The sequence below is a fragment of the Ochotona princeps genome, chromosome 24 (assembly GCF_030435755.1).
Source record: "Ochotona princeps isolate mOchPri1 chromosome 24, mOchPri1.hap1, whole genome shotgun sequence".
NCBI classification, from domain to species: Eukaryota; Metazoa; Chordata; class Mammalia; order Lagomorpha; family Ochotonidae; genus Ochotona; species Ochotona princeps.
Window position 1 is genome coordinate 24825594 of NC_080855.1, and position 23855 is coordinate 24849448.

At 54.3% G+C, this 23855-nt stretch overlaps 2 protein-coding genes across 3 annotated transcripts; one reads left to right on the forward strand and one right to left on the reverse strand.

The window, feature by feature from the left end:
- Window positions 1-52: 52 nt before the first annotated feature.
- On the reverse strand, window positions 53-4286 carry SEPTIN1 (septin 1). Its single transcript, XM_036492862.2, has 10 exons — window positions 4050-4286; window positions 3880-3966; window positions 3612-3735; window positions 2215-2349; window positions 1999-2116; window positions 1516-1617; window positions 1326-1425; window positions 936-1095; window positions 537-627; window positions 53-414 (listed from the first exon to the last, which is right to left on the reverse strand). The coding sequence occupies exons 1-10, from the start codon at window positions 4057-4059 to the stop codon at window positions 328-330; spliced, it is 1014 nt and encodes a 337-aa protein (XP_036348755.2). The 5' UTR covers window positions 4060-4286; the 3' UTR covers window positions 53-327.
- Window positions 59-18833, forward strand: ZNF48 (zinc finger protein 48). 2 transcript variants are annotated; one of them, XM_004587140.2, is made up of 3 exons: window positions 59-302; window positions 14653-14746; window positions 16241-18833. In XM_004587140.2, the coding sequence occupies exons 2-3, from the start codon at window positions 14668-14670 to the stop codon at window positions 18052-18054; spliced, it is 1893 nt and encodes a 630-aa protein (XP_004587197.1). In that variant the 5' UTR covers window positions 59-302; window positions 14653-14667; the 3' UTR covers window positions 18055-18833. The 2 variants fall into 2 exon arrangements, with proteins under 2 accessions (XP_004587197.1, XP_058536486.1); XM_058680503.1 differs by lacking the exon at window positions 59-302 and adding an exon at window positions 14119-14459.
- Window positions 18834-23855: the final 5022 nt, after the last annotated feature.

Sequence of the window (23855 nt, forward strand, 5' to 3'; positions counted from 1 at the left end):
GCGACCCCTAGGGATCCTAAGGTCTGGCAGTGGAAACAACTGAGGCGCGAAGGCCGCGGGACAGCTGGAGTTTTTATTGAAGTCGGCGATGGGCGGGGAGGAGTGGGGCCGGAAGAGGGGCGTGGCCGCCGCTCAGGGGCGTGGCCGGGGGCGGGGCTCCAAACTCCGCGACTCTGGGAGAGCCGTTCGGCCCGAGAACCCGCACAAAGCCCATGCCGAGGCGGCTGTGCCGGAGGGGGCTCAGGCGCCTGGCAGCGTAGGACCCGGCATTGGGCTGGAGACAGACTGCAGGCGGAGCGCAGGTGAGTCCCGGCAGGGTGGGGGACCTCAGAGAGCGTCCGACTGCTCGCCCGAAGCCTGGCTCTGCTGCATCTGGGCCTGCATCTTCTCCAGCATCTCCTGCATGCGGCGCAGCTGTGCGGGGCGAGAGTGCAGACGGTTGGGTCGCGCGAGCCCGGAGCCGGACCCCGACGACGAGGGCCTGGGCCTTGGCGGGCGTGGTGGGCGTGGAGTGGGAGCGAGGTGGTCCCGCTCACCTCTTCGTCCTTCTCGCGGATCAACTTCTCCGTCTCGGCCAGGGGCAGCATGGGCAGGGGGATTTCTGTGGCGCTCTGGCGGGAAAGCTTACTGGGGGTTGGGGGAGGAACGGGGTTCAGGAGTGGAGGTTCCAGGCCGAGAGGCGGGGCCTGGGGCGAGGTGGGGCCCCTGCAGGCTGAGCCATTTCCACAAGATTTGGACCCGAGGCCAAGTGGGTGGAGAAAATCCGGGAGATGAGTGAGAGAGAGAGAGGGGCCTGGGTAATGCAGGCGGGGCCATAGGGAGGGGGTGGAGTTCGGGAAAAGCTGGGGTTCTGGGCGGGGTCTTTTCCGGAAGGGCAGCACCAAGCGTGGGCCTCCTAGCCCAGTAGCCCCCTGGCCGGTGGACTTGAGTCTCACCTGCGGTTGGTCCGAGCCCCGGGCCTGGCCAAGCTCTGCAGACAGCGGGCCCGGTAGCCCTCGTAGAGAAGATCGTGTGTGACTTCTTTCAAGTCCTGCAGGTGTGTCTGCACCAGCATCCGTCGCAGGTTCAAGAAATCGCAGTGATGTGGGTTCTCCACTGGTGGAGACGGGGGTGGGCCAGCAAGCGTCAGGGAAGTTGGGGTCCAATCCCAGCTTCAGGGTCGGATCTGCACCAGTTCCTGCCACCGTTCCAGCCCAGGGTCCCGTGTCCGCAGCCTAAGGACTCTTCTTGGCATCTGGGACCCAGCCCACCCTGAAACCCCCACGTTTGGTTCCTGCTGACTGGAAAGTGGCCTTGGGTTGGCTGTTGGCCGCGACGTGACTCACCCTCCACAGTACCCCACGAGTAGTGGCGTCCCCTCACTGGTCGTGACCCGCCATCTCTCACTACCTCGCAGGAACCCACGACTGCGAAGGGGAGGCTGCTCTAGAGGAGGGGAGTCAGGGGTCGCCGTCTCAGCTCCCCCTTGCCAATCTTCCTCCATCCCTCGCTCCCCCTCCCTGGGGCCACTCTCACCTTCATTTCTGCATCCTGCCTCTTGAAGTCTTCATCCTCATCTGAGTCGCAATCTGGGAACTGGTAGATGTTGATCTCCTCCTCCTTCAGCTGATCCCGGATCTCCAAAGAGAAAGAGACAGGGATGGTAAGAAATGGAGGGGAAGAGTGACAGCTAGGACGTGGTCACAAGAGAGGGGAAGATGCCAAAGGCAGGGTGGTAACAACTGAACCTAAAGCAGAACCGAAACCAAAATCCCGGTGTTTGGGGAAACAGCAGGAGGGGCTCTAGGGTGGTGGGAAAGGGGACAGAGCTTCGTGGGATCAGAGGGGTATCACAGGTCATCAGACAAATGTCTAAGTCCAGGCCCATATAACCACCCATGCTCAACCTCCCTCATCCAAACAGCCCTCCACAATCAAAGCAAAGTCAAAGCCTAGTTCAAGTTCGGTCATGGCTTTTGGCTTCCCTTGGGGCCAAAGGTCAGAGGACACCATCCCTACCTTCTGCTTGAGGGCCTGGGTTTCCTGGGGCAGCAGAGCGTCTGCTTTGCCAATAACCGGGATTATGTTGACTTTCTCGTGCACCGCCCGCAGGAAGGCCACATCTAGGGGCCGGAGCCTGCACCCAGCAGGGATGGGTCAGGGCCCAGCCCCAGGGTGCACAGGGTCAGCCTCTCTCCTCCCCCGCCCCCGATGCTCCCAGGGTGCTCCTCAGACCCCCGGCCGAAGGGCGAGATGAAGTAGAGGCAGCAGTGGACGCGGGAGTCCTGGATGTTCTTGCGGTTCAGGCCGCTCTCGTCCCTAAGATACTGCTCGAACTGCTCTTCGATATAGCGCACCACGGGCAGCCAGCTGGGGAGAGGAAGTGCCCCCAGAGGTCAGAGGCTGTGGGAGCAAGGAGCAAGACGTGGAGGTGGGGCTGGCACTTCCGTATCGCCTGTCAGCATGCCAGGCTTAAGTCCCTGTTCCTCTGCTTCTGAGTCAGCTTCCTGAGGATGCCCACCCAGGAGCATAGCAGGTGATGAATTGCTTAAGTATTTGGGGCCCTGTCAGCCACCGGAAACCCAGCGGAGGTCCCAGCTCCCAGCTCGGGCCTGGCCTCACACCAACCAGTGCAGGCAGACACTTGGGGAGTAAACCGGAAGAAGGAAGCTCTTTTATCTCTCTCAATCTATCTTTCAAATAAGAATAAAATGAAAATCTAAAAATAAGATGAATTTTAAAAGGCATCGAGAGCCAGCAGGGGTGTGGGTGAGACAGCCAGGAGCGCAGGACTGGGGCAGCAGCACACAAACCCTGATCTGATCACATCACACATCCTACCTGTCACCCTCTGCCCCATAAATGTATTTTCAGGATTTATTTTCATTTTATTGGAAGCAGAATTCTCCCATCGACTGATTGACTGCCTCAAATGCCTACAACAGTCAAGGCTGGGCAAGATTGAAGCCAAGAGCCTGGAAGTCAGTCCAGGTGTCCCAGGAGTAACAGGGACCCAAGTCCTTGAGCCAGCACTCGCTGTATGCATCAGCAGGAAGCTGGATTAGAAGCAGGGCTGGGACTGCCTCCATCCCACACTGATAAGGAATGAGGGCTCTCCAGGTTTTATCTTTAACTGCTACACCAAATGTCTGCTCCAAGATTTTTTTTTTAACGTTTATTTTCATCTGAAAGGAAGAGTCGTAGATTCCCCCAAATGGCTGCAATGGCCAAAGCTAAGCTGATCCAAAGCCAAGAACCTCCTCCTGGTTTCCCACAAAGTGCAGGGTTCCAAAGCTTTGGGCCATCCTCCAGGGCTTTCTCAGGGCATAAGCAGGGAGCTGGATGGGAAGTGGAGCAGCTGGGACTAGAACCAGTCCTCAAATGGGATGCTGGCACTGCAGAGAGGTTTAACTTGCTATGCCGTGGCACTGGCAAGATTTTTTTTAAAGCTGTGGCAATGCAAATAAAGCCTGTGACTGCAGTCCTAGCATCAGTAAATAAAAGAGAAGAAAAGCAAGCACAGGACACTTTGGGCTACATTGTGCGTGATGGAGCCAGGACAACCCACTCTGGTCTGGAATTGCTCTCTGGGTTTGCACAGAGGGGCACCTCCCAGGCCTTAGCCCCCTCACCAGTCGGAGCAGTCCACCGCATCCCCGAAGCCAGGTGTGTCGACCAGGGTCAGCTTCACTTTTACGCCTCCCTCTTCGATCTCCACATCCCGGCGCTCGATGGTCAGCGTTTGTGTCAAGCGTGCTATGAGGAGGACAGGGAGGGTCTCGGAGCTGCCTGGGGTCTCAGTGGGCACTCATTTCCTTTTTCCAGCATCATAGCTGCCTCCCCCCGTGAAAAAAGCAACACATGAGGCAGGGGTGGATGGGGGAGCAGGGGTACTCTCACCGCTGACTTCCGGCACCTGCCGCTCCTCATAGAGGTTGGTGTGGAAGAGGCTGTTGATGAGGGTGGATTTCCCCAGACCTGACTCCCCTAGGGAGAGACATGCCTGCTTGGTTGGTAGGTGAGAGAGCAGCCAGGTCCCCCTCCCCAGCCCCCATGCTTCCTCTCCAAACCTGCCACCATGAGTGTGAAGTCAAACCCCTTCTTGACAGACTTGCGGTGCAGCTGGCTGGGCAGAGCTGCAAAACCTACATACTCCTTGTCCTGTTGGCAGGGGGCGGATGACTGAAGGTGGCCGGAGGGGCAGGCAGGGCCCCCAGCACCACCGGAACTCAGCGACTGGGCCTGGGTCTGGCCATCCTGGGAGTAGAGGGCTAGGGGGCCCAGCTACTGGGTTCCTGGGCAGAGGGACTCACCATGATTCTGCTGGCTGTTGCTGCACCTGCTGTCGCTCCCCACTTCCTCTGGCGGGACAGGAAGTTGAGGGCGGCAAACAAGGGGGCGGGTGGTAGGAAGTTCCAATGCAGAGTCCGCCCAGGCCGGAGAGGTGATGAAAACCACGACCATGAGTACCTGGGGCAGGTGGGTGGGAGGCGGTCCACACCTGTATCCATTTTCCCATTATACTTCTGGCAGCTGCAACCCCTCCATTCTCCACATTCCTTTAGTCCAAGCCCCACAGCAGCCCCTTTACCGTAATGAGAGGCGGGGTGTAGGCAGAGCGGAAGAAAGCAGGCTGCTGTCTGTGGCAGGTGAGAGAAAGGTTGTGACAGGATGATTTTTAAAAGTTCCAGGGATGGGTGTGTTGACATAGTTGGGTAAGCCACCCCTGGAACATCCACATCCCATATTACAGCACTTGGGCTCAAGTCCCACCTGTGCTGCTGGTTCTAGCTTCTTGCTAATTGGCAGCTGTGGTAGCTCAAACAGCTGGGGAGTGAACTAGAGGGTGCAAGATATCTCTTCCTCTCTCAGTTTTGTTTTTATCTGACAGGCAGAGTTGCAGAAAGAGAAAGAGCTCTTCCATCCACTGCTTCACTCCCCAAACGGCTGCAATAGCTTAGGCTGGGCCAGGCTAAAGCCAGGAGCCAGGAACTCCACATTCAGGTCTCCCACGTGGTGACAGGGGCCCAAGTATTTGCATCATCTTCCATTGCATTCCCAGGAACATTAACATGGAGCTGGATCAGAAGTGGAGCACCTGGGACTCAAACCTAGATGCCAGTGTAACAGGCAGCAGCTTAACTTACTGTGCCACACCACCTCTTTTTCTCTGTTACTCTGCCTTTTTTTCCCCCCTCCTTTATTTTGATTTTTTGGTGCACCATTCCTGGAGGTACCACAACACCACGTTGATGTGCAGAGTGGACAATGCAAGATCCCATTCCAACTCTAGGCTCCAAAAGTCCATTTAATATATTGTCCTCAGAGGGTGCATCAATTCTGCCTTTAAAAATTGGGGGGGAGGGGTTTCTGAGCATTGTCAGTAGGGTGGGAGGAACTGGCAACTTTGTAGCTCACGTGGCAGATTTGATGGCTTCTTGAAAGAACTCCAGGTCTTTGAACTGGGCTGCCAGAGACCTTGTTTCCTAAACCTCCCTAGCTCAGATTCCTTCAGGGTGCCCTCTCCCCACCCCTCCACCCTTCCAAGTCCCAGCCTGGCAGCCAAAGCCTCCGACTTGTCACCTGGCTCTCATCAGCCCAGGCATCCCTGGCTCTCTGCTCCCGACCAGCTGTTCCTTTCCCACCTCATCCATCAAGGGTCTGATCCAAGAGCGCTCTGGTGAAAGTGTCCCCAGCTGCCCCAGGCGGTGTCATTCTCCAGCCTGTAGACTTCCCAGCCCCGTCACAGTCCTTTGTCACCCAGCCAGCTCTCTTCCAGCCAAGCCTTGGGGGCACAGTCCGTTACTTCCTGATTTCTGTATACCCAGGGCCTGGCACAAAGCAGGATGAGGCAGTGATATTTAACATGCGTGTCTGCCTGAGGGAGTGACTGCAGGAAGTCCGCTGGAGGCTGCAGGAACACACAACAGGAGCCTTACTTGGCCATCAGAATCCGCAAGGGAGGGTGGCAGCAGGGGGTGACGCTGCCTGCTTGGGACCCCCACATCCCACATCAGAGTGCTTGCTTGAGTCCCAGCCATTCCATGCTAAGCCCCGGATTTTTCTGCTACCACTCACATGGGAGATCCAGATGGAGTCCTTGGCTCCAGGCCAACTACTGGCCCCAGCTCCTGACTGTTGCAGAAATCTGGGGAATGAACCAGCAGATGGAAAATCTCTTGTCCTTGCTCTATGTCACTTTGCCTTTCAAATCAATAAATCTTAAACCACTTTATGACGAGCAGGGGACACATCTTTAAGACAGTGAGAGGAGTGAAAGAAGGAAGGACACTCTCGACCCAGCTCTACCACCTGCTTGCTGTGTGACCCTGGGCAAGTGACTAATCTCTCTGAACCAGTTCCCCGTGCTGGAATAGGAACCCTTTGTCATCAGGACTGAGTGGTCCTGAATGAATGATGTTGGGCTTTGAGTCCATTTCAGTCATTTGCACAAACACTAAGCATTTAGGAGCAGGATTCTCCTGGGTGTGTACTGTAGTGTAGGAGCCCCTTACCTTGGTCTCCTCACCGTGGCCAGGCAGGGACCTGTGTCCTTGGACAGAGAATGCTGCACCTGCAGCTGCCTGCCTCACCAACCCCATTTCCTTCTGCTTCTCTCTTTGGTCCTGTTTATTAATTCCCTTTTAGCTATTAGGGGTTAATTATATCCTCCCCCAAGAAACTCCTCTACCTCCTAGAAGAACCGCATGGGGGAACAGAGCTGGAGAGGGAGAGTGTGGCAATGAAGCCACCTCTGGAGACCCCGCCTACCACACCCAAGGGCCTGGGGTGGGGTCCCAGCTCAGCTTCCTGTTAATGCGCACCCTGGGACGCAGCACTGTGGTGGGAGTGGAGGGTAGGAAGCCATGGGCAGACACTGAATAAACATTAACAGCCAACATTCCTGCTAGGAGAAGATAGTAAAGAAAGTGCTCCCCCTAAGCGGCAGGTCAGAACCCGAGGTCCCCAAGGCTTGTGCAGCTGGGTCTTTTCTAAGGGTGCTCTGGTCCTGGGTGAGGGGCCCCTTAGTGGGCTGCCGAGCGAGCACACACACGCAGGCCAGCTGGCCACAATCGCACCAACGCCTCCGGCTTCAGAGGGAAGCTTTGTCAGGCTCACTTTTTTTTTTTTTTTTCTTAGCTTCCTCAAGTAGTCCTTCTCTGTCTCCTTCCTCAAGGTCAAGAATAAGGACAGGGAGGCAGACACACAGAAAAAGAGAAACAGACTGAGGCTGCCAGGGGTGGGGAGTTCTGGAATCTGCTCCTCTCAGCAGCCCCAGTTTAACCCTCCACTGTCTTCTGCCTCAGCACCATGATACCGAAGTGTGCCAAGGGCTTGGTTACCAGCTTCAGTTCCGGTTGGCGTGGGTGTTGTACAGACTGGGAGATTTTTGTCTCTCAAAGAGATTAAATAATTTAAAATATATAAGATTTTTAAAGAAGTCAGAAAGGATAAATGGGATGAATGTGTGGGGCTTGATTCGTAAGGTCAGTCTCCTAAGAGGAGGGGGCTATACAATCTTCGTGTGTGTGCGTGTGCACATACAGACGAGAAAGCCACGTGAGGACACGGCAGGCAGCAGCCACCCGCAGTCCGAGGAGAGGGGCGCCTCCTGGACCTCCGTCCCCGGAGCTGTGAGCAAACAAGTCTCTGTTTGTTCAAGCTGCTCAGGCCCTGGTGTCTTGGATGCAGCCTCAGAAAGCCCCAGAGCTGGCTCCTGGCACCTCCCCACCCTAAGGCAAGCTCTCTGCTTGGCACTTTGTGTGCGTATTGAAACTTGTATGGTATACAGAAGGTACATTTCAATAAACATACGAAGACTTGCAGTGCTGCCACCCCGTATCAGGACCCCAACTCATGTCCTAGCTGTTCTACTTCACATCCAACTCTCTGTACTTGGGAAGGCAGCAGGTGATGGCTCAAATACTTGGGTATCTGCCACCCATGTAAGAGACCCAGGTGGAGGGCTTTGGCTTCAGCCTGGCTCAGCCCCAGCCATTGTGCCCATTTGAGAAGTGAACCAGCAAAGATCTTTGTCATTCTTCCTTACTCTGCTTCTCAATGAAGTAAATAAGTAAATATTTCTCTTTTTTTTAAGATTTATTTATTTTCATTGCAAAGTCAGATATACAGAGAGGAAGATTTTCCGTCCGATAATTCACTCCCCAAGTGACTGCAACAGCCAGTGCTGCGCTGATCCAAAGCCAGGAGCCCAGATCTTCCAGGTCTCCCAGATGGGTGCAGGGTCCCAAGGCTTTTGGGCCATCCTCAACTGCTTTCCCAGGCCACAAGCAGGGAGCTGGATGGGAAGCAGGGCTACCAGGATTAGAACCAGTGCCCATATGGGATCCCGGAGCATTTAAGGCGAGGACTTTAACCACTAGGCCACGATGCCAGGCCCAAGATTATTCATTTTTATTGGAATGGCAGATTTATGGAGAGATGGAGAGAAAAATTTGCCATCTCCAGGCTCACTTCCCAAATGGCCATAATGGCTGGAACTGAGCCATTCTGAAGCCAGGAACCAGGAACCTCCTCTGGTGCAGTGGTTCATGTCATGCCTTAGTTTGGAGTCCTTCACTCAGCCCCTACTCCAGCCAGATTCTCTGGACTTTGAGACTTTAGCAGTCTTGCAAGGAGCAGCACAAAAGCCTCCTTGTCCTCTGGCAGTTACTCTGGCCTAGAGCCAGAGCTAAGCGCTTTCCACACAGTTAATCGTCAGCTGTCCAAATTGGGTATGTTCAGCCCTATTTTTATAGTCCAGGAAACAGAAGTTTAAGTTACTTCCCATAGATCAAACAGCAGTTCAGTGACGAGGCCAGGGAATCGCACTAGGCGTAGGACCTAGGATGTTATCTATGGCCCCCGAATAGGCAAAAGGCAGCTTGCTCTCTGCAGGGTCCCCCATAATGTCCTGTCACACAGCCAGTCTGGAACTTGCCACATTGTCTGCTTCACGGGCAAAAAGCTCCTTGAGGAGTTTTTTGCATTTCCTAAAATACTCTCATATTGGTTAATGGTCAGTATAAATGTGTATTGATTGGTCTCTGGGCCCCATTTCTGTCTGTTTCTAACATCCAAGAGTTGGGGCTCTAATCTCACAAGACAGGAACTACATCCCATATCAGAGTACCTGCTCCCAGTCCCAGCTACTCAGTTTCCGATTCCTGCTAATGTGACTCTGGGAGGAACAGGTAATGGCTCTGGGGGTTGAGTCCCTGTAACCCATGTGGGACTGCCTGGAGTTCTGGGCTCTTGGCTTCAGCCTGCTCCAGCCCTGGTTGCTGTTCTGGGCATTTGGGGAGTGAAGCAGGAATGAGTCATTCTCACTCTTGCTCCCTTCTTTAATTCTGTCAAAATAATTATTTAAAATGGCAAGAAAAAACTATAAACAAAAATTGAGGAAAAGAAACAAAAAAAAACCTCACCAAATTAAAAAGTGTATTCCAGAAGTGGGAGTTTGGGAGTTAAGACGTAGGCTGGGAAGTCTACTTTGCTTATTGGGGTGCCTGAGTTCAAGTCCTGGTTCTGTTCCCCATTCCAGCTACCTGCTAATACATTCTCTGGGACGCAGCAGGTGATGGCTCAAGTCCTTGGGTCCCTGCCACGCATGCAGGTGAAAGCCCTGCTTGGGTTTCTGGCTCCTGGTTGCCACCTGGCCCAGCCCCAGCTGTTGGGAGCATTCAGGGGGAGGGGGAGGAGGTTTGTAACAACAGGTAAAACTCTTTCTTTGTCTCTCTGCTTCTCAAATAGATCAATGGATTGAAAGAGAGAGGGTGTGTGTGTGTGTGTGTGTGTGTGTTACATGGAGAGATTGTAATCAATCAGCTGCACAGAGAGCACGTGCCTGGTCACCTTCAGGGTCATTAACTGTATCTTGGTCTTGCTTCAATGTGAATAGTTGCTTTACTCTTTTTTTTCCCTCCGGGTAGAGCTCTCCTTGCAAAATATGTTCCCATTCATTTTCTATGTCCACTTTCTGAAATTCTTCCAGCCATTGCTCTCTACCCACCTCAGCATTGCTGATGAAATTCTGCCATCTCTGTACCATGATTCGTGTTGTTTGGGTTACTGAAAATCCACCCAAGGTGCCCTCTTCTGAGAGCTCAGAACACCGACGTGGCAACAGTAATATTGCAGTATTACCAGTCCATGGGTAACTTTACTGACTTTTTCAGGCACTTGCAGTTTTCAATTCATTAAAACAAACTATTGATGACATCTTAAAATTGTATGTTAAGCCAGTGGAAAACTTCTAGAATGTTCTGATCCATGAAAGGGGCCAGTGGGTAGCTCAATTAACTAATCCTCCCCTTCAAGTGCCGAGATTCCATGTGGGCGCCAGTTCATGTCCTGGCTGCTCCACTTCCCATTCAGCTCTCTGTTTGTGGTCTGGGAAAGCAGTGGAGGATGACTCTTAAGTCTTGGACTCTGAACTCTTGGGACTTTTCAATAAAAATAAGTTTTTTTGTTTGTTTTTAAAGATTTTTTAAAATTTTTATTGGAAAGTCAGATATATAGAGAGGAGAGACAGAGAGGAAGCCCTTCCATCCGCACATTCGCTCCCCAAGTGGACACAATGGCCAGCACTGAGCCAATCCGAAGCCAGGAGCCTCTTCTGGGTCTCTCTCCCACGCAGGTGCAGGGTCCCAAGACTTTGGGCCGTACCTGGTGCCCATATGGGATCCTGGCACTTGCAAGGCGAGGATTTCAGCAGCTAGGCTTCTGTACCAGTCCCTCACTCTCTTGTTTTTTTCAATACTGACAATAATTAGGTTTTGGGGGGACATTTATTTTCATTGCAAAGGCAAAGAAGATTTACAGAGTCAAGGAGAGACAGAGAAAGATCTTCTGTCTGCTGGTTCACTCCTCCAGTGGTTGCAATAGTGAGAGCTGAACCCATCAAGAACCAGGAGCTTCTTCTTTTTTTTTTTAAAGATTTATTATTATTGGAAAGCCGGATATACAGAGAGGAGGAGAGACAGAGAGGAAGATCTTCCGTCCGATGATTCACTCCCCAAGTGAGCTGCAACGGGCGGGTGCGCGCCGATCCGAAGCCGGGAACCTGGAACCTCTTCCAGGTCTCCCACGTGGGTGCAGGGTCCCAAAGCTTTGGGCCGTCCTCAACTGCTTTCCCAGGCCACAAGCAGGGAGCTGGATGGGAAGTGGAGCTGCCGGGATTAGAACCGGTGCCCATATGGGATCCCGGGGCTTTCAAGGTGAGGACTTTAGCCTCTAGGCCACGCCACCGGGCCCAAGAACCAGGAGCTTCTTACAGGTCTCCTACATAGTGCAAGGTCCCGAGGCTTTAAGCCAACATCCACTGTTTCCCAGGCCACAAGCAGGGAGCTGGATGGGAATGCAGCAGCTGGGATGCAAACCAGTGCTCTTATGGGATCCTAGCGCTTGCAAGACGATTTAGCCACTGAGCCCTTGTGCTGTGGCCACTACTTAGGTTTTGAACTTTTATCTTTCACCATGAATAACCTCATATACGCAAATCTTGAGAAAGAAAATAGGCTGTGGCTAATTGTTGAAAAGGTAGAGTTACAGAGAGAGAAGGAGAGACCTTCTATCAGTTCGTTTACTTCCCAAATGGCCACAAATAACCTGAGCTGGGCTAGGTGAAAAGGACCCAAGCACTGAGAACATCTCTCATGGCTTTCATAGGCACATTGGTAGGATACTGGATCAGAAGTAGCACAGCCAGGATCAGAACTGGTTCTGAACCTGCTGGGCCACCACACCACTCTCCTGTATCATGGTCTTTCAGCAAGGGAGTAATCTCATGCTCTTTCCCCTTGGGTTGTAAGGACTACAGAGGAAGGTCTGACACTCCCTATCTCCCAGTACAGACTGTATTAGGATGCTCCCAATAGGCGGCTGATGAAGTATGCATGTACATACACGGGACTTCTAAAATGGAAGTGCAAGTGTTACTGTGGTGAAAAACATTTTGAAATCTGTGTGTCCAAAGGGGCTTCAGAAAGTTTACAAGAAGGGGTGGTCATCATGGCAAACAGGTTGCAGAGTGCTGGTTCTAGTCCCTGCTCCTCCACTTCTGACCCAGCTCCCGGCCTTACACTGGGCAGCAGTGGCTCTCATGCTTGCTCCCCATCACCCGTGTGGGATCACGTGGTGGCGTTCTGGATTCCAGGCCTTGGCCTGGTCCAGTTGCTTGTTGCAGGCATTTAAAGGGAGTGAGCAAGCAGATGGAAGATATCTTCCTCTCTCCCTGTCACTGCCTTTTGAAGTCACTGAGACTAAATAAAACTTTTTTTCCAGCATTCATGTGGGGGAAGAAATATCCATGATTTTAAAAAGCTTTTTGCACAAAGTAAACTTGTAATTTTAATCTCCCCCTCCCCATAAGCTTTTGGAAATACCCTGCTATGTAAAAGGAGGGGCTTCTCAGGGGAACTAGCTCTTGTGAGTACGCAGGCTGAGAAGTGCCAAGCAGGCCATCTAGGATGCCAGCATTGGCCCTGAGGAGCCAGGAAAGAACTGTACTGGGCATTCAAGTTCTAGAGTATAGAGAGGCTCGCAGCCTGGGAAAAGAGAAAGAGAAAATTCCTTCCCAGCTCTGAGACCCATCCCCCTCCTGGAATCCTTCTCTCTGTCCCCCTCTCCCCAGCAGTCTGTCTGCTCCAGCTGAGACCTTCCCACCTCCCCCACTCACTTCCTGTGCGGCCACTCTCCCCAGCACCCCACCTACCTCCTGCTCTACCAGGGATGTTAGTTCAGCTTCACTTGAGGAACCACCCTTACAATCCTCGGCCCCCCAGAATTCAATTTTTGGCTTTCTTCTTCTTGGGGCCTTTTTAAATTTTTTTTGGTCTCAGTGCAAATGGTGGTTTTGGACTTGTAGTCCTGAACATTTTGATATTGGAGAATTTAATCTTCCAGAACCGTGATTTGGGAAATGGAAGGAGGAGGTTAGATTTCAAACTGATGTTTGAGGATTTCGATGGCAGCATTTGGGGCTGTGTCTTTGAGCATTAAGGATCAGCGGGGAACATTGGTGCAAACCCAGCCGCACAAACCATGCGACTCATTCCACAAATAGCCTCTTCCTGCTCTCCCACACTCTCTCCAGTCCCTTCTGGTAACTCTTTCATGCCCTCGCAGCTCTTTTTATTTTTCTTGCCCCTTTAAACCAGTAGCAATCCTCCTGAGGAGAGGATGGGGTGTGGGACACTCTGGCAAACCTTGCCTGGGTTTCAGGTTGCCGGCCCAAACTCTTGGCTTAGTAGCCAGGTGCTAACAAATGCAAATGAAGATCCTAGTCCAGCTCCCCTCCTCCTCCCCCGACCGAAAAAAAAAAAAAAGAAAAAAAGCCCAGCCTGCCTGCCTGCCTGCCGAGGGTTCCAGCTGCTGCCAGTCAAAAGCTCCTGGGGCCCCCGGGGAATCTGCAGCCCCAGCCAGAGCTACAGATGGGAAGCAGGGTTGGTTTCCGCAGCCTGTGCGCTCGCGCGGCCTCTCCGCCGGGCTGCACACCCGTCCCTGGTGTCTCTTTGCCTTTGTAGGCTCTGTCCCTTTGTCGCTGCCTGCTGCTGCCTTTTGTCGTTCCCCCCTCCTCCTCACCACCACCACCCTACTCTGAACCTGTTTCTCGCTGGGAGCCTTGGTTTCCCCTCCCTCCCCCCCCCCCCCCCGGGCTCCTCCAACTGTGGCTTCTTGTTGCACTTGGTGGAGATGTAGGACTTTTATCTGCGTCTGCATCTCTTTGTCTCTGGTTACTCGTTTTTCCCTGCTGTGTGTTCTGTCTCTTTGCCTCCTCCGTCTCTTACGTCTCTGGCTCGGAGCCCCGGGTTCAAGCCCATCTGCCTGCCTACCCCGCCGCCCCGGTCCTCCCCACCCCCGCCTCCAGCCCAGTCCCCACCCCCCAGCCCTGGCCCTCGGCCTCCGCGACCAGCCGGGCTTTGTTTCCCGGAGCCTCGGCGCCCCGCCCCGCCCTGTCTGGGGTCTCTGCCGCCCTTTGTCTGCTTGCTTCGGTCTTTCCCCCCCACCACACACACCCCATTCCTCCGGGTCCGTCTTTGGAGCCCTCTTTGTCTGTCTCTGACCGGGGCCGAGGTGGCTGGTGCTAACTCTGGTCAGCACCCCCTGAGACGTAGGGCGGCCCGAGCCCACCCAGCCAGCGACGCCGATCCCAGGACGAGCCAGTTGCCGCCTAGGAGGCACACGGTTAATACCAGCGAGTGCCCCGGCCCTCGGCTTAGAGTAGCCCTCTCGGCCGCACGCAGCCGCCCCCCGCGGGCCACCGCGCTACCGGCGACGCGGGCGGGCTCCTCCGAGGTCCTAGAGAGGCTCCCTCCGTGCGCCCTGCGCTTCCGCTTCCCGTCCCCGCCCCCGGCGGCCACCCCCGGGACGCCAGGGCTCCGAGCCCCCTTTCTCCTTGTCTCCACTCGGGGTTGGGCGTGGAGCTTGCCTCCCCGGCACCACGGGCGGCTGAGAAGCTCCTGACGAGGTGAGAGCGGGTAGGGCCGGCTGCGTGGCCAGGCAAAGCCGAGCAGCAGGTGCAGGGCTGCCCGGGTGGGGTGGGGTGGTCACCGGGAGTCGCTCCCGGAGCCTGGGACATGGCATTGGCCGGCAGAGGGCAGCGGCAGGGCGTCATGGGCCGCACACATGACTGTGTGACCGCTGGTTTCTGTGTCTTGTCCCCTTGCTCAGGGCAGCGTGCGGGCCATGGAACGCGCCATTGAGCCTTGGGACCCGGATCTCCAGGACCCCGAGGAAGGGGAGCAGCTGGGAGACTCCCGTGCAGGTGAGGGCCGCATGCATCACTTGGATAAGCAATGGCGGGACAGGGTGTAGAATCCTTGGTGCTGGGTTCATGCCTGCTGGGCCCAGGGACTGCCAACGGCATCTTCTTCGGAACTTGCTTCCCTCCCCCTGCAGTTGTCACCAGTCCAGGCCCCTCTCCCCGCTCATGCTGGCTTCTGCAATAACTCTCCCTAGACCCTTTGTGATGAGCTCTGCAGGCAGATTGGTCTGAATCCAGATCTTATCCTGTCATCTCTAGAACCTTCCTTGCCTCTCCTGTGTCTGCTAATTAAAAGCCTTCCTGAGGTGCTTATTCCCCAGGGGTTTGTTCTCTGACTAGCCCCTGCACCCTTTTCCAACTTCACAATGCACTCTTCTCTGCTTGGCTGTGAATGCCTGTGCCTGTAGCGCCCCCATCGTGTGACTTCTGAATCCCTCCTGCTACCTGCACACATCCTGATGGGAGTCTGAGCTCTCAGGTGCCCACAAGGAGTGTACTAGATTACAGAGGGGCTAGAGGCCAGGGTGCTTCCAGAAGTTCAAGAGCAGGAGGGAAGGAAAAATAAAGTTTATTTGGGTGCCAAAAAAAAACAAATTTGAAGTTCATGCCTAGTGGTTTCATAATGTGCGTGTTGCATGAACTTTTGGAAGGCCTTTTCTATGACAAGATACACCGGACCGGGCAAATACCAGGCTTTGCTAGCACAACCAGTGGGCAGACCCCAGGAGAAACCTCACTTTGTAAGCTTTCAAAACAAAATGTTTATTTTTCTCTGAAAGGCAGCCTGGGAGATAAAGAGATCTTCTATCAATCCCCAGCTGGAGTCAGCCCAAGGAAGGGTTGCTGGGTTTAGCCCAGGTTGCCACCCAGGTTTCCCACGTAGGTGGCAGAGGCTCATCCTTGAGCCCTCATTTGCCATGGGAAACAGGATAGCTAGGGCCAGCATCAGGCAGGCTGCTCCAGGGAGCGGGCATCCCAGGTGGTAGTGTAAGGTGAGGAGCTGGACTACACACCCACCCCTTTAACCCTTCATGGCCCTGATGAGCAAGTGTTTGAAATTCTCCAAGTTTCCCATCCATGTGATTTGGAGATCACTACATCTCCTAGGATGACGCGCTGATACTTAGGCCAGTCACTGACACATGTCAAGTCTAGCATAGAAGGGAAGTTATCCCTGCTGGGAGGCAAGGCAGCCTGAGTCCCAGAGGTTCTGCCTGAGAGAGGGAGGGAAAGAGAAACAAAGAGATCCTTTCGCCTACAGATTGTCAGGCTGTCCTAGGGAGGTTGTTATCAGATAGGGGCTGAAGGGAGCAGGCATTCCTAGCCTCACCCTGTCCGGGGCCCTGGGCTCTCCCGCCTCCTTCTACCACATCCTTGGGGGCGTACTTGGTGATGACTCCATCACTGGGCACCTGGCACTTCCAGGGAAGCCCTGGATGGCAGTGCGGGCCCTGAGCAAAGGGCAGGGCCTCCACTTCCCTTTTGCTCTCTCAGGTCTGGAGAGTGACAGTGTGGAGATTACTCAGCCAGATGAGTTCGAGCCCACTCCTCAGGAGGAGGAAGAGGATCTGGAGTTCAAGGAAGAGGAAGATCTTGGCCCTGGCCATGACGTGGTGACTGTGTCTCTCAAACCCGAAGGCATCCAGACATGGGATGATCTATGGGTCCAGAGAGAGGGGCTGGGGAAGCCGCAGGCCCGGGACCGAGGCCTCCGGATCCTAGGAGAGCCGCGCTGGGGCCAGGCCAGTGGGGACCGGGCGGCAGTGTGCGGCGAGTGTGGCAAGAGCTTCCGGCAGATGTCTGACCTGGTGAAGCACCAGCGCACCCACACTGGGGAAAAGCCCTACAAGTGCGGTGTGTGTGGCAAGGGCTTCGGCGACAGCTCAGCCCGTATCAAACACCAGCGGACTCACAGTGGGGAGAAACCCTACCGAGCCCGGCCAGCGGCCCAGGGCCCCCCAAAGATTGCACGGCCCCGGATCCCAGCTGGCGAGCGCCCCACCATCTGTGGCGAATGCGGAAAGAGCTTCCGGCAGAGTTCAGACCTGGTGAAGCACCAGCGGACACACACAGGGGAGAAGCCCTACAAGTGCGGTGTGTGCGGCAAGGGCTTCGGCGACAGCTCCGCTCGCATCAAGCACCAGCGGACACACCGCGGGGAGCAGCCACCCCGGCCGGTGGTTCCCCGCCGACCGCCGTCTCAGGCAGCCACGGCAGCCGCCGCCGGATCCAAGGCCCAGGACAAGCCATACATCTGCACCGACTGTGGCAAAAGGTTCGTGCTCAGCTGCAGCCTCCTGAGCCACCAGCGCAGTCACCTAGGGCCCAAGCCCTTTGCCTGCGACGTGTGTGGGAAGGAGTTCGCCCGCGGCTCTGATCTGGTCAAGCACCTGCGTGTCCACACAGGCGAGAAGCCTTACCTCTGCCCTGAGTGCGGCAAGGGCTTCGCCGACAGCTCAGCCCGGGTCAAGCACCTGCGCACGCACAGCGGTGAGAGGCCCCACGCATGCCCGGAGTGTGACCGCACCTTCAGCCTCAGCTCCACCCTGCTCCGCCACCGCCTCACTCACATGGAGCCCCAGGACTTTACCTTCCCAGGGTACCCCTTGGCCGCCCTGATTCCCAGCCCCCCAGCACCGCCCCCTCCACCCCTTGCCACCAGCCCCCCGCTGACACCCCGAAGCCCATCCCACTCAGGGGACGGGCCTTTTGGCCTGCCGGGTCTGGAGCCAGAGCCAGGGGACCCACAGCCCGGTGAGCCACCCCCACCACTGGACTACGACAAGCCCCACAAGTGTCCTGAGTGCGGCAAGGGCTTCCGTCGCACCTCCGACCTAGTCAAACACCACCGCGTGCATACCGGGGAGAAGCCTTACCTCTGCCCCGAGTGCGGCAAGGGCTTCGCCGACAGCTCAGCCCGGGTCAAGCACCTGCGCACGCACCGTGGGGAGCGCGCTCGGCCACTCCCGACGCCGCCCACACTCCTGCGGCTGCACAACCCGCCTGGCCTCCTGGCACCTCCAGCTCCTCGATCCCGGGTTCGGGCCCAGACCTCGGGCTCCAGCCAGCCCCACATCCATGTGTGCGGCTTCTGTGGCAAGGAGTTCCCCCGGAGCTCAGATCTGGTGAAACACAGGCGCACACACACGGGCGAGAAGCCTTACAAGTGTGCCGAGTGCGGCAAGGGCTTTGGCGACAGCTCCGCCCGGATCAAGCACCAACGCGGCCACCTGGTCTTGAGGCCCTTTGGGATCGCGGATGTGCGGGCAAGGCCCCTCAAGGAGGAGCCACCCATAGAACTGGAGTGATGGGGTCACCAAGAGAGAGAGGCCAGCTGGGCCAAGCAGTGAGGAGGGCCGGGGAGGTGGTGGGAGGGAGAAGACGAGGCAGACTGGGAAGAAAGGAGTGACTTAGATAGGCGTAGGCAATGGGCACTGTAATCTTTACGCTCAGGAACCCGCCCTGGCTGGGCTCAGTCAGGACTCCCATCCCCCCAAAATGGGCAGAGCCCCAGCTTCCAGAATATCGCCTAGCATACAATAGGCATTCAGCAAACACCAGTTGATTCAGCACCTGGCCTGAGGACTTTGGGAGCCCTAAATGCCCACAGCCTCTCACCTGCAAAGAACTCCGTTTCCCTATATTGTCCTGGGAGACTAACACCCGAAGTAGGCTTCACGGGACATTCGGAGCTGCCACAGTGGGAATGACATGACAAGAGGCAGGGGCAGGTGGGGCATCCCAGCCAGGGGACCGCCGTGTAGCCGCAGTGCTCATCCACCCCACCCATGATTTGGTTTCAGCCAGGATGGACACTCTTAGGACAGCTCAGATGTTTTCGTGTGGCCTCAAGGACCTTCAAGTCCCCCTGACATCTGGACTGTGACAGGTCACAGCAGGGGCGAGTGTGTCTGGCATCCAGCATGGTGCCAAGCATGGGTCTTAGTGGGCATGAGCCAGGTCCAGCTGGCTGGGAGAGGTCAGGACTGGGCTGAGGGGCTGCCCTTCCAGCTGGAGATGCTCTGGGGTCCAATTGCCATGTTTTCCTTGTCTCCTTGCCAATAAACTGCTTCTTGTCTGAAGCCTGCATTCTGTGTGTGTGTTCACAGAAATATGAATTTTAAAGTGGGTGTAGTTTTGAAATTTGTACACTTTTTGTAGCAGTGCATTTTTATGAACTTTTCTGAGTTCACTTTTCCATTGAGTCTTTGAAGATCTTCACCCCCATCTGTAGTAAGCATTGCAAAGGGCATTAGAGGGGTCGCCCCAGGCAAAATCCTCAAGTCCTGGTGGACATTTAGCTCCATGGCCAGTAGGTTCGGCCACAGATGCCTTAGGTCCAGGTCTAAGGCCTGGCCACAGAATGCAGCAGGGCCATCAGCAAAACTGCGTGCAGGGGATGAGAGGGATATGGCGGGTCCTGCAAGGATGCTGTGGCCATGGCGATAGCCTCCCGGCGCTGGTCATTTGAGATAACCAGCATCCGGACAGAAAACTGGGTCACTTGGCTGCAAGGCGAGGACCACAAGGACGGCCGCACAGAGGCCTCCGACTCCTTGCTTTTCCAAATAACACGGAAGAAAGGGGAAAGAGGGACTGGCCGGCCAAGGATAAAACAGACCAGAGTCTCAGCAAACCAGTACTTGCTGGTTTTGCAAGTTCGCCCCTTGCCAGCATCTGTGCTACACTCATTGCTCCCTAGCTGCAATTTCTCGCGAGATCTTAGCCCTCTGATTGACTTCTAAGGAAGCCAATCAGCTCGTTGGGGCACCACAAAGCCCTCCTGCCTCCGCCCCCTTCGAGCTGGTCAGCTAAGCTCAGGGCAAAACTCCTTCCCCTCCAGGCGCGCACGTATCCGTGCGCCTGCGTGGACCTTGTGGGCTGCTGGCCGGTCCTTTCTGCCGGTTTGCTTGTTACCCATCCCTGACTACTTTACACTTCAAACTGACCGCAGTAAAATAACACAGGACTATGGCATGCCACCCACATGAAAAATGCTGTTCCGGCCCGGCGCGGTAGCCTAGTGGCTAGGCATCTAGCTTTACACGCCAGGATCCCATATGGGCGCTGGTTCTAATCCCGGTGGCCCCGCTTCCCATCCAGCTCCCTGCTTGTGGCTTGGGAAAGCAGTGGACAACCCAAAGCCCTGGGACCCTGCACCCACATGGGAGACCTAGAGGAGACTCCTGGCTCCTGGTTTCCGATTGACTCATCTCCGGCCGTTGTGGCCGCTTGGAGAGTGAATCAGTGGACTGAAGAGATTTCTGTCTGTCTCCTCCTCTCTGTATATATGACTTTCCAATTAAAAAAAAAATCTTTTAAAAAGTTTTAAAAAGAAAACTCTTCTCTAGAGGAACTAGATAAGGTCGAGTTGAAAAATAAAATGACTTTTCCAAGACAATTGTACATTTCAGAGTATGTATTTCTTTAAAAGGCAGAGGGACAGCGAGATCTTTTCCAGAATGCCAGCAGTTTCCAGCTGAGGCAGGGCGGAAGCCAGGAGCTAGGACACCCTTTGGGTTCTCCCTTGGGAGTGGCAGGGATACAGGTGTCTCCCGGCACCACCTTCTGCTGCCTTCCAAGGTCCACAGTAGCAGGCAGGTGGACCTGCAGCGGAGGTGTGAATCCATCACAGGTCCTCCCATCACGGCATGCAGGTGTCCCAAACAGTGGATTAGCTGGCTGTGCCCCAGCACCGCCCCCAGAAGGATTTTTTTTTTCTTTTTAAGATTTATTACTTTTATTGGAAAGTCAGATATACAGAGAGGAGGAGAGACAAGATTTCCATCTGATGATTCACTCCCCAAGTGACCGCAACAGCAGAGCTGTGCTGATCCGAAGCCAGGAACCAGGAGCTTCTTCCAGGTCTCCCATGTGGGTGAAGTGTTCCAAGGCCTTCGGCCATCCTCGACTGCTTTCCCAGGCTACAAGCAGGGAGCTGGATTAGAACCATATGGGATCCTAATGCGTGCAAGGCGAGGACTTTAGCCACTAGGCCACCACACTGGGCCCCGGAAGGATTTCTTAAAAACCTGTGCCACCTCCCCATTCCCTCTCTGTAAAACATAACTGCTCAGTTAGCCTTTAATGCCCTTCGATCTGTCCCTGGTAAACATCATTTTCTTTACTCAGGCTGCTCCCCACATCCTGGCACCCACGTTAACCTCTTCTGTGAAATCAGCTGTGTCCTCGTGTCCCGAAAGAAGGCAAAAGAAACTTGTGATCCTGCTCTCAGTTTCCAGGCGGGAGACAGATATGGAATAAACGGTGTGGAAAGGGCCTTTCTGGCAGCAGACAAGCAGGGGGATCAGAGGTGGCGATGGCGTCCATCCGCAAGGCTGAGAAGCAGGTGGCAGGGAGGGGGTGGGAGATGGAACCCTTTCTTCTGGCAGAGAAAACTGTCCAAATGCTTGGGGGTTGGAGAAATGAAGCAAAGGGTTGAACTGTTGTAGTCTATGGGATGCAGCTGCTGCCTGGGGGCATGCACATGGCAGATGCAGTGCCTGGTTTAAGGTCCATCTACTCCCCGCTTGCCATTCAGCTCCCTGCTAATGTGTGTGGGAGGCAATTGATGATGGACAAAGTATGTGGGCTCCTGCCACCAATGGGGGAGACCCAGATGGAGCTCCAGGCTGCCAGCTTTAGCCTGGTCCAGCCCTGCTGGTGGGGCCTTTTACAGAGTGAAAGGCAGAAAGAAGATCTCTCTCTCTTCCTATCTGTCTCTGTAACTCCACTTTTTAAAGGACTAAATAAGTATTTTTTTAAAAGATTTTTTTTTGGGCCCAGCGGCGTGGCCTAGAGGCTAAAGTCCTCGCATTGAAAGCCCCGGGATCCCATATGGGCGCCAGTTCTAATCCCAGCAGCTCCACTTCCCATCCAGCTCCCTGTTTGTGGCCTGGGAAAGCAGTTGAGGATGGCCCAATGCATTGGGACCCTGCACCTGCATGGGAGACCTGGAAGAGGTTCCAGGTTCCTGGCTTTGGATCGGCGCGCATCGGCCCATTGCGGCTCACTTGGGGAGTGAATCATTGGACGGAAGATCTTCCTCCTCTGTGTATATCTGGCTGTAATAAAATGAATAAATCTTTTAAAAAAAATTTTTTTTTATTGCAAAGTCAGATATATAGAGAGGAGGAGAAACAGAGAGGAGGATCTTCTGTCCGATGATTCACTCCCCAAGTGACCGCAATGGCTGGTGCCGCACTGATCTGAAGCCAAGAGCCAGCAATTTCCTCCGGGTCTTCCACACGGGTGCAGGATCCCAAAGCTTTGGGCCGTCCTCAACTGCTTTCCCAGACCTCAATCAGGGAGCTGGATGGGAAGTAGAGCTGCCGGGATTAGAACCAGTGCCCATATTCAAGGTGAGGACTTTTTAACTGCTAGGCCATCGTGCTGGGCCCAACATTTTTATTTGAAGGGCAAATTTCAGAGAGGAGAGAATCTCCATCCACTGTTCACTTCCCAAAGGATTGCACTGCCAGAGATGAGCTGATCTGCAGTCAGGAGCCAGGAGCTTTTTCCTAATCTCCCACATGGGTATAGAGGCCTAAACACTTTAGCCATCCTCTGCTGCTTTCCCAGGCCATAAGTAGGGATCTGGATCAGAAGTGGAGCAGTTGGGCATGCTTCCTTCTCAACTATGTACACATCATCAAATTTAAACATTGAAGTAAAAATTTAAAGCCTTGAAAAAAAAGAAAGTGGAGCAGCCAGAAGTTGAATCTTGACCTACATGTAATGCCAGTTCAAGGGCAGGAGCTTAGCCTACCACACCATGGCGCTGATCATAGTTTACTTTTTAAAATCTAGAACCTGGAAGAAGCTCTTGGCTCCTGACTTCAGATCAGCTCAGCTCAGGCTGTTATGGCCATGTGGGGAGTGAGCCAACAGATGGAAAATCTTTCTCTCTGTAATCTGATCTGTCTTTCCAACAGCAACAACAACAACAAAGAGATCTCTTCCATCTGCTGAGTCTTTTCCCAAATGACCACAATTGCTGGGGCTGGGCCAGGCTGAAATCAGGAGCCAAGAGCTTCTCCCGCGTCTCCCCCATGGGTGCAGGGCCCCAAGCACTTGGGCCATCCTCTGCTGCTTTCCCAGTTACATTAGCAGGAAGCTGGATGGGAAGTGCAACAACTGCCTCTGGCGCCTATATGGGATGCCAGTTGTCACAGGCATTATTCACTATGCCACAATGTCACCCCCTTTCTTGGAGTGTGTGGGACCAAGGTAGTTCTGCTCAGTATGTACCCTGGTGAATTCTTTCGCCACCAATGACCTTTTCTTAGCATTCGAGGCTGATTCCAAGTACTGTTTCTCCAGAGATTCCATCTCTTGGTGTGAAGCAAGACCTTAAACCACAGTCACTGCGTGCAGGGTCCTCCTCCTCCTTTACCCTCAGTGCCCCTGTCATTCGCGGATGTGCCCTTTTCTCATTATAACCTTTCACTTAATGTAATAACACATTACTAATATTTTAAGTTCAAATAGGTGACTAAAGAGGGAAAGCTCAAATGCAGAAAAATTTGGTTACCAGACTGGTTAGCTGAAAGCAATATCTATTAAAATAAACAAAATGGGTACAGCGACATGACACATAGACTAAGCCTCTGCCTTCAGTGCTGGCATCCAATGTAGGTGCCAGTTCAAGTCCCTGCTGCTCCACTTCCCCCCAGCTCCCTGCTTGTGGCCAGGGAAAGCAGTGGAGGATGGTCCAAAGCCGGCCTTCCATGCCTTTGTGGAAGACATGGAAGAAACTCCTGGCTCCTGGCTTTGGATTCCTCAGCTCCAGCTGTTGCAGCCACCTGGGGAATGAACCAGTGGATGAAAGTTCTTCCTGTCTCCTTGTCTGCATAAAAATCAGATCTGCTTTGCTGAAGGAACTGAGAGTGTCCGTGGACTAGAGGCTTATCACAACCAAGAACACCTGGTGACTTGGAGCAACCAAGTCCCAATGCTATCTTTCGTAATCTCCCTCCAGTTGTAATTAAGGAAGAAGGTCCTGCCCAACCCAAGGCTGTCTCCTCCTCTCTCCCTTTGTTCAAGTTGGCTATGTTGCTCTTCCCTTTTGGCTTTCTTCAATAATTAACACAGGAAAGCCAACCCTAGA